This window comes from Homalodisca vitripennis, unplaced genomic scaffold, assembly GCF_021130785.1.
Source record: "Homalodisca vitripennis isolate AUS2020 unplaced genomic scaffold, UT_GWSS_2.1 ScUCBcl_3201;HRSCAF=8569, whole genome shotgun sequence".
In the NCBI taxonomy this organism is placed as follows: domain Eukaryota; kingdom Metazoa; phylum Arthropoda; class Insecta; order Hemiptera; family Cicadellidae; genus Homalodisca; species Homalodisca vitripennis.
In genome coordinates this window covers 1-9,806 of record NW_025779352.1, presented here as the reverse complement: position 1 = coordinate 9,806, position 9,806 = coordinate 1, and the positions used below count along the sequence as shown (strand labels likewise).

The 9,806-nt window shown below is 31.3% G+C and overlaps 1 protein-coding gene across 1 annotated transcript; it reads left to right on the top strand.

Annotated features, from left to right (window-relative positions):
- Nucleotides 1-1,406: 1,406 nt before the first annotated feature.
- Nucleotides 1,407-2,149, top strand: LOC124372443 (protein gustavus-like; the record flags this gene model as incomplete). The annotated part of the gene is made up of 3 exons (XM_046830844.1): nucleotides 1,407-1,591; nucleotides 1,709-1,879; nucleotides 2,041-2,149. Coding segments are annotated over exons 1-3 (347 nt in total), but the record flags the coding sequence as incomplete, so codon positions are not given.
- Between the last annotated feature and the right edge of the window lie 7,657 nt (nucleotides 2,150-9,806).

The following is a 9,806-nucleotide window of genomic DNA, read 5'->3' as shown; positions in this document are numbered from 1 at the left end:
CTACTTTATATAAAAAAAATAATATTCTCTACTGTATAACATCATTCCATATGTTGAGATATATCATATAAGTTACAATTAATCAAATACATATAGTCACAAATGGAATATCAGGAATATCTTTTTAATTCATGCTTGAGATAAATGAAAACATGTATTTTTATTATACATGTTAGCAAAATTAAGTAATATTTATTAGTTACGTTACTTATTGCATACAGGGGCCGAGGACGAAGATGTTGGAGCAGCCGCTGCCGCTGCAGATGGATTGGAAGAATTCCTACTTCCAGAGCGTGTCAGGATGCTGGTGGAGACTGAAAAGTCGCCTTCGTTCTTCCAAGAGCTGGAGAAATACGCCTGGAACCCGCAAGATTGTTCAAGGAACATCCATTTCAAGGTAGGTAAAAACAATGCTACACACCTAACTCTCATACAAGCTTTTCAACAACTTTGAACGAACAATTTAAATATACCAGTTTTTAAAAACTACGTTTTGATTCTTAAAAAAAAATTAAAATTGCCTACTATATATACTACACTTTGAAAATAAAGCATGGTATATTTATATATATAATTACCGTTAACTATAGTTGGCTTGGACATTTTTTAAATAATTCTGATATTAAACAGAATAATAAACCCGGCTAGATATGGTTTTGATATTCGCTTTATATCATTTATCTAATTATACCACCTATAAACACATTGTATTCATCATCTTACTGTAAACATAGCATGGGAATCTAAACCATGATAACAATTGTTTTGACATCTTTATATGATAGCATTGTTTATGTATGAATAATTAATACCTTCAACTATTTTATTTTAAACTGTTTGGTGCTTTAAGGATTTAAGATACATTTTTAACTACTTCAGATATATTACGCCTTTCATTTAAAATCTTTTACAATTAATTTTTTAATGCAAATTGCTACTTTACAGATAATTATGTTTACTTAGAAATAAATTATGACATACTAACAATATAGAACAATTATTTTTAATATCGTATCCTTATTTTAGGAGGAGTTCCCGCTAACTTGCTTCCGGTCAACGTCCACCGGGGCAGCCGATGCCGTGAGGGGAAGAGTTGGATTCAGCCAGGGAATCCACATGTGGGCGATCCACTGGCCTGCTGAGCTCCGTGGCTTGCACCCTATGGTGGGTGTGGGTACAAAAGCCGCTGATCTACACGGCAACGGAATCAATGTAAGTTCTACATGTCTACAACACAGATTATGTGGATAAATTTCTTTTTCAAAATAGTTCATAATTGTTTGATTGCATAAACTAATATTATATCACCTATGCATACTTTTCCTTTCACATTTTCCAAAGGAAAAAATTAAATTGAATATTGTCAGTGCATAATTCCTAGGTTTTTTTATAAGAATTACAACGCCTTTCATGTCCTTTGAATGTTGAATAAAACCTCATTGTTTGTTTCAGTCTATCGTGGGGAGTGACGACCAGTCCTGGGGATGGAACCTGAGCACTCTGAGACTACGTCACGACTGCAGCATGGACAGTGCCGACTATCCTGTTGTAGCACCTTACGATGATTTTGAAGTGCCCGACAGTTTTGGTGGTAAAACTTTAAATCTGCTGTTAATTTAACAAATTATAAACATGTATATTCATGGTACTTTTGTCCGTAATATTTCATATTTCAAGCACCATTCTAATAAGTTTCTGTATGTTTTAGTTGTACTGGACATGTATAAGGGAACACTGGGTTTCCTCATCCGAGTTGGCGACAGAAGATGTTACCTTGGAGATGCCTTCACTGGGCTGCGTGGGAAGGTGCTATTTCCCATCATTAGCACCAGCTCAGTGCCCTGCCAGGTCACCATCACTTACAACGGCGGCTTGGACTGTGAGTAAACCTTTCATTTCTGTTGTAATTTATTTTCATGTTTCACAATAGACACGTAAAATATATGGAATGTGCATTAGGTTTCTGAGAGATATTTGGCTGAGGTGAATTTCAAATCTATGCGTTATTACATATCTAACGAAACGTGTTTGGTGTTTCAGCGGAACCCCGCTCCTTGATGGAGATTTGCAAGAAGTCCATCATGCAGACTGTTGAAGATGACGACCTTGAAATGATAGAAGAGCTGGACTTGCCTCAGACAGTTATTAAGTATTTATTAGACTAGGACTAATGTAACCTATTTCCATCTTCTGACCTGGTGACGGTAGAATAATTAGGTAGTGCAGTAGTGAATAATTTTTGGACGTGTTTATTAAAACGTAGTTTACTTCTTAATTTTAAATAAATTATATTGATAAATAGAATTATTTTACAGTAATACAAATACCATGTCTATATACATACTTAGTTATAGTTATAATAAGTTATACTTTAGTTATAGTTTATTATGGTGATGGTTAATAATATACACTTTTATATAATTATATTATTTATCTTGCATGTTATATTAGATAGTTTAATTTTGTTTATTATTATTTGTATTTGTTTTTATGCTTTTAATATGTAACTAATGTTTTTTAGGTTAATGGCTATGACGCTCCTTCATTGAGAAGGATAGCCAAAACACATTTTTAAGGCTGCCGTTGGAGGTCCAAAGCCCTCATGAGAAAAGCCGATGGGAAGTGTGACTCCGCAAACATTGCAGGGAGAGAGTGATGAAGTATGCGGTACTCCCGAAATCGTAGCAATACATCTGCTACCCTTGAGTAGGCTACCATGTGACAACAGGTTTGCATATACTCGTCTCCTATTTTATATTAGGAACAACTATATTTAAGTGCGGTATTTTCGGTTGGCGGAATATATTTATATTCCTTATTTATATTCATTTTGTTTGAAGGCTTGTTTAAAAGGCTCTCTAATAAAATGTAAAATTTTAACTTTTAAAGTAATTGCCAAACTTTCCTACCTATTCTGACAAACTTAGCTAGAATCGTTTGGTTATGTTTAAAAATTATTTTATTACCTTTTTCATTCTAGTGCCATCAAGTTCAAGAAGTGTGTTCATTAATTAACTCCATATTTTGTCAACTTTTAACTTTCGCCCAAAATGGGAGAACCCTAAATAAAGAGTATTTATTTGCCCAACACAAATAAAGGTCGAAGATAGAGAGACGTGGCAACTTACGATACTTGTGTGTTTTGTAATCAACAATTGGGGGAGAGTGGGAAGGAGTTGGTTCCGTTACAAGCGAAATGAAACATCGAACAGGATATTGTCGAGAAAAAATATTGCAACCATTTGGTATAAGGAGTTATTAGTAGATATGAATATGCCGATTCTAGACCACTTTTGGGACAGACAGAAAATCAAGGGAAAAATACTGTTTAAAGGACAATAAACGAATCTGTAAAATCAAACAGTAAGGGGTTCCTAGACCACTTTTGGGACAGCCCAAAAAATCAATACAAATACTGTTCAATACACCATAAATATGTAAAAACAAGATAATAATATGGCGGTTCTGGACCACTTTTGGGACAGCCCAAAAATCAATACAAATACTGTTCAATGCACCATAAATTATGTAAAAACAAGATAATAATATGGCGGTTCTGGACCACTTTTGGGACAGTCAGAAAATCAATGTAAAATACTGTTCAATACACCATAAATATGTAAAAACAAGATATGAATATGCCGATTCTAGACCACTTTTGGGACAGACAGAAAATCAAGGGAAAATACTGTTTAAAGGACAATAAACGAATCTGTAAAATCAAACAGTAAGGGGTTCCTAGACCACTTTTGGGACAGTCAGAAAATCAATGTAAAATACTGTCCATTGAACAATAAACAAATCTAAGAAATCTAACAGGAAAGCACGAATGTTAAATAACCGAATCTTTAGCTGTTTTACTGTTCAATGTATGCTTCTACATTTATAAGCTGTTTTAATGAAAAAATCCAGAAATCTTAATAAAAAATCTTTATTCTACAAATTTAATTGTAACACAGTCTTTATCTTTAATAGTCTTTTTTCCAGTAAACAATCAAGTGTAATTTTTCATTTTTGTTTAATTCTTTAATCTTTTTCTCATCCAAAACAGTCAAAAATCTGTTCGGCAAGTGTACTTTACAATCTTCCAACTCGGCAATTATTGTCATCCCGAACTTATCTTTCATTTTCTCCAAATTCAAGATTCTATGTCTCTTTTTTTTCTTCCAATTCCACTAATTTCTTATATTCTTTGAATCTTAGTTCACCAACCTTATTCAACTCTTGTAACACCGCCGCCATTTTTATAGAAAAATCTTTTAACTAAATTTAGTTAAAAGATTTTTCTATAATAAATAGAACAATCTGAAAACATTTGACCAGAAATTGTGCTGATTTGTGTCAAGTTGTCACAAAAATCACCACTTCTCAAAATTTTAGTTTACAAATTTTTGCTCTTTAAATATGGAGCGGAAAAAGATAGAGTGCCCATACTGCAAAAAAGATGTTTTTGAACATCACTATACTCGGCATTATAATTCAAAGAATCATCTGAAAAATAAAGATATTTATGAAAAAGAATTAAATTATTTGAGGAATTGGGCTAAAGAGAATCAAATCGATGGTCACGAAAAGATGTACAATATAGAAAAATTGCGTGAATTAAAGAAAAGCTTTAAGGAAGATAAAAAAGATCTCAATCTATTTAATGATGAAAAAATTCAATCAATCGCTGAAAAATTGTCCATAGAAACAAATGATAAAACTAAGTCTGAAATGATCGAAGAAATTGATAAAAACTCTTAAACGAAAAACCTGAAAATATCATAGATGTAGAAGTTTTATCCTCAATACACGGTCTTTTTCAAGCAATACATTTTAACAAACTTTGAACGACCAATTTCCATGTCAATTTACAAATATCTATCAATTATGAGGCCAGAAATTAAAAGTTTAATAGAAAAATTTCAAGAGAATGTTAAAAATATGAAGGGTTATCTCTCGTTTTGGAATGTGAATAATGAAAGAACTTTAGTGAACGGTGAAACACAAACGTGTCCAATGTACTTTACTATAAAAGCAGATGAAATCTTCGATGTAAATGATTTTATCACCAAACAAATTTAATAAATTAACACATCGTGAACAAACAAATCATCCAAATAAGGGTTCTGGATGGACATATTAAAAAGCTGCAAACAACTAGTTTTGAGCATTAATAAACACGAAATGATGAACGCAGGATCATATATCGATTTACCAAAGAAAATCAAAGATAAAAAAGCTTGTATAAATATCAAAAATAAAGATGATTTCTGTTTTATTTATTCTATCCGATGTGCTATTGGAAAAACCAGAAACTCATGTAGAACAGAGCAAAACAATATGAAAAATTTGTAAATGACGAGATATTTTCAGGTTTCGAGTATCCAATGTCCCTTAAAAAGATATACAATCATTTGAAAAAACGAAGTTACAATTCCAAGTATAAGTATCCTAAAATGTCTATCAATGTCTACAGTTTTGATGAAAATATTAAGGTTGTTCCGTTACAAATTTCTGAAAAATATGATGCCGAGTTAGAAATCGATTTATTGTATGTTAAACAAGAAGACAAATCTCATTATGTTTTGATCACGGATTTAAGTAGGTTAGTGAGTTCTCAAACATCCAAACATGGACATAAAAATTTTCTATGTAGAAGATGTTTAAGCCATTTCTACAAATCTGGAGATTTAGCAGATCATTTAGAAAATTTGTAAAAATCATGAAGTTTGTAAGCCAATTATGCCATTTCCAGGTCAAACAACTAAATTTACTAATTATCAAAAGAAAATTTAACCATCCGTACGTAATTTATATGGACTTTGAGAGCATATTAGAAAAAATTCCGACATGCAAGAACAATCCACAAAGATCGACTACAACCAAGATTCAGAGGCACATTCCTTATGGTTTTACTCTATATTTAGTGTCGAATGTGACCAATCGCATGTACAAACCGATATGTTATCGTGCCAAAAATGAAGAACATTTGAAAAAACGTTCCGACAAAATTGTTTGAAGAACTCAATAAATTATCGAAATACATAGCGAAAAAATATAATTCTAAGAACATGAAACCTATGAAATTGACAGAAGAAGAAGAAATTTCGTATCAAAATTCAAACGTTTGTCATATCTGTGAATGGTCTGCTTATGATGTTGGGTCAATTCAGTATGGTTTTACTCCTGATAGTTGGAAAGATAAGAGTTATAATAAAGTGAGAGATAGTTGGAAAGATAAGAGTTATAATAAAGTGAGAGATCATTTGTCATTTAACCGGCAAGTTTCGAGGCGCAGCTCATGCATGTTGCAATCTAAATTTGAAATTTCCTCAGAATATTCCCGTTTTCTGCCACAATATGTCAAATTACGATACTCATTTGTACATAAAGAGAATTGGCTAAACAATATGGAAATGTTGATTTTGATTGCAAACACCGATGAAAAATATATTAATTATTCTGTAAATTCTGGATATGGCTATGAATTCGAAGGTGATAAGCCAAGAAAATTCATCAAGTTTTCGTTTGTAGACACGTTCAGATTCATGGCCTCGTCTATAGAAAAGTTAGCTAAAAAATCTAAAGAGAGAAGAACTTCAAACATACAAATCATTTTATACAAGATGGGACTGAATGAGAATAATAGAAAGACAGCCAAATGACGACGACGAGATTTTGAAAATTCTATCTGGAAAAGGTATATTTCCTTACGAATTTATCGATAGTATTGAAAAACTTGATTACACAGAAGAGCTGAAAATTCAAGATTTCTATTCACTTTTGACAGACGAGAGCATATCTGAGAAAGATTATCAACACTAACTTGAGCGTTTGGAACAAATTAAAAAGAGAAAAATCCTTGGAAATTACTCTGATCTCTATAACATTCAAGATGTTCTATTGCTCGCTGATATCTTTGAAAATTTTAGGGAATATTTGTTTGAATTGCTATAAACTCGATCCGGCACACTATCTAACAGCTCCCAGTCTCGCATGGGACGCAATGTTTAAAATTAACGAAGATAGAATTACAATTAATTAGTGATTATAATATGTATTTGATGATCGAAAAAGGTATTCGCGGAGGCATTTCTCAGTGTATTAAACGATATGTGAAAGCAAATAAACAAATATTTAAAAGATTTTGATAAGACAAAGCCCGAAAACTATTTACTCTATCTCGATGCAAACAACCTTTATGGGTATGGTCTTATGCAAAAACTGCCGTTTAGTGTGATATCAAGTGGATGGATCCTAAAAACGTATACAAAAAGAAGAGTGGCAAGAAACAATTTTAGAACTCACTGGCGACGAAGATTATGGCTATATTCTCGAAGTCGATCTTGGATATCCAACAAATTTACACGAACATCACAAGGATTTACCTCTTGCTCCAGAACATTTTAAAAACAAACTTTGCACAACTCTACTGGATAAAACTGAATACGTTGTTTCATTCGAGAAATTTGAAAGTTCTATTTGGAACAAGGTATGATTTTGAAACATGTGAATAGAGTTATTGCATTCGATTCAGAAGCCTTTTATGAAAGAATACATTGATTTTAACACAAACATGAGAACCAAAGCTACAAGCGACTTTGAAAAGGACTTTTATAAGCTGATGAACAACTCAGTTTTTGGAAAATCTATGGAAAATGTGAGAAACAGATGTGATATTAAGCTTGGAAATGAAGAATTTTCAATGAAACAAGCTAAGAAAACAAATTTCAAAATGCTTTAACATCTTTGACGACAACTGTATAGCGAGTCACATGTACAAACAAAAGGTTAAATTTAACAAACCGATTTACATAGGATTTTCAGTTCTCGACCTCTCAAAATTGCTAATGTACGAGTTTTATTACGATAAATTAAAGAGGTTTGATCCAGATTTGAATCTGTGTTACATGGATACAGACAGTTTATTTTCTAGAATTGAAACGTGATCCTTACAAAATTATTAAAGAAAAATATAGATGACTTTGATACAAGTGATTATCCAAAAGATCATGAATGTTTCACTACTAAAAATAAGAAGGTAATAGGGAAATTCAAAGATGAGTTAAATAGCGAAGTTTTAGAAGAATATTGTGGTTTAAGGTCTAAGATGTACTCGTACAAATATCTAGATAAAAACCCAGTTAGGTGTAAAGGAATTAAGAGAAGCGTTGTAAATAAAACAATAAAATATCGAAAACTTGAAGAGATGTTTGTTCGAAGATAAAGAAGAATTTAGGGAGATGACAGTCATCAAAAGTTATAAAACATGAGTTGTACACTGTTACCATAAACAAGCTTGCACTGAACGCTAAAGATGATAAGAGAATTGTCCTAGAAAATAAGATCGATACAGTACCGTATGGATATAAAAACAGATATTTTAGATGAATTAAATAAACTTGGAAACTTTGATATGTAAATGGAAGATGATTTGATTCACTGCCACAAATGCAAGAAAAAAAACGAAAAATATAGATTCAAAAATCGTTCAAACTCAAAATGGATTGTATTAGAATTGCTGCAAAATGTTCAAAATGTAAGACAAACAAGAGTAAAGTTTATAAAGAATCCAAATCCAAAACCTGTTAAGCAAGAATTAAAGACTAAAGATGAGATAGAGATTGAAGCTCGAGAAATTCATGCACCAGTACGAAAAAAGTTTAAAAAGAGAAAAATTATAACATTAGGAATTGACGATTTATGGGCAGCAGATTTAGTTATAATGTCTAACTATTCAGATCAAAATGATGGATTTAAGTATATGTTAAATGTATTGATACTTTCTCAAAATATGCTTGGTCAAGAGCTATCAAAAGAAAAAACGGCAAGGATATTTCAAAAGCTTTCGAAGATATAGTAAAAAGATGCCATAAGGATCAATCACATAAACCTCCTAACCTACTTCATACAGATAAGGGTTTAGAGTTTAAAAATAAAGAATTTAACAATGTTTTGAGGAAATACAACATTTAAGATTTATCATACTGAAAACGAAGAGAAATCAAGTATTGTAGAGAGATATAACAGAACTCAAAATGAGAGAATGAAAGTAATTTTTGAGATTAATAAAAACTTTAAATGGATCGATATTCTTCAAAAAATCGTAAACCAATTATAACGATACAGTTCACAGCACAATCAAAATGAAGCCCAAAGACGTAGATAAAGATGCAGAAAAGGAGTTATTAGAGACCGTTTTCAAGTATATTCCACCAGAAATTCATACAAAAACTAAATTTAAAGTCAATGATCATGTAAGAATTGTTAGTAAAAAAAACAAACATTTTCGAACAAATATAAGAACAACTGGTCAAGAGAAATCTTTGTGATTTATCAAATTAATAACACAGATCCTGTAACTTATAGTATAAAAGATTTAAATAATGAAGAAATAACCGGAAAGTTTTATGAAATATGAATTGAGAAAGTCAAAGCTGTAATTTTTTCTATATAAATGGAGTCTCAAAAGAAATGTACAAAGTGCAAAGAATTTAAAGATTTAAATGAATTTTATAAAGATAAAAATAGGAAAGATGGAATGCATTATAATTGCAAAGATTGTGAAAGGGAATATCATAAAGAATTATATGATAAAATAGAAAAATTAACTTTGGAAGATAAAGAATGTCTTAAATGTAAAGAAACTAAAAAAATTTCAGAGTTTAATAGTGATCACTATAGTAGAGATAAGAAAGACTCATATTGTAAAGATTGTGTAAAGAAGAATCACCATAGATTATATTATGAAGATACTCAATGTGAATGTGGAAGAACTATAAAATGGTTAAATAATTATCAAAAACATTTACAAACAAAAT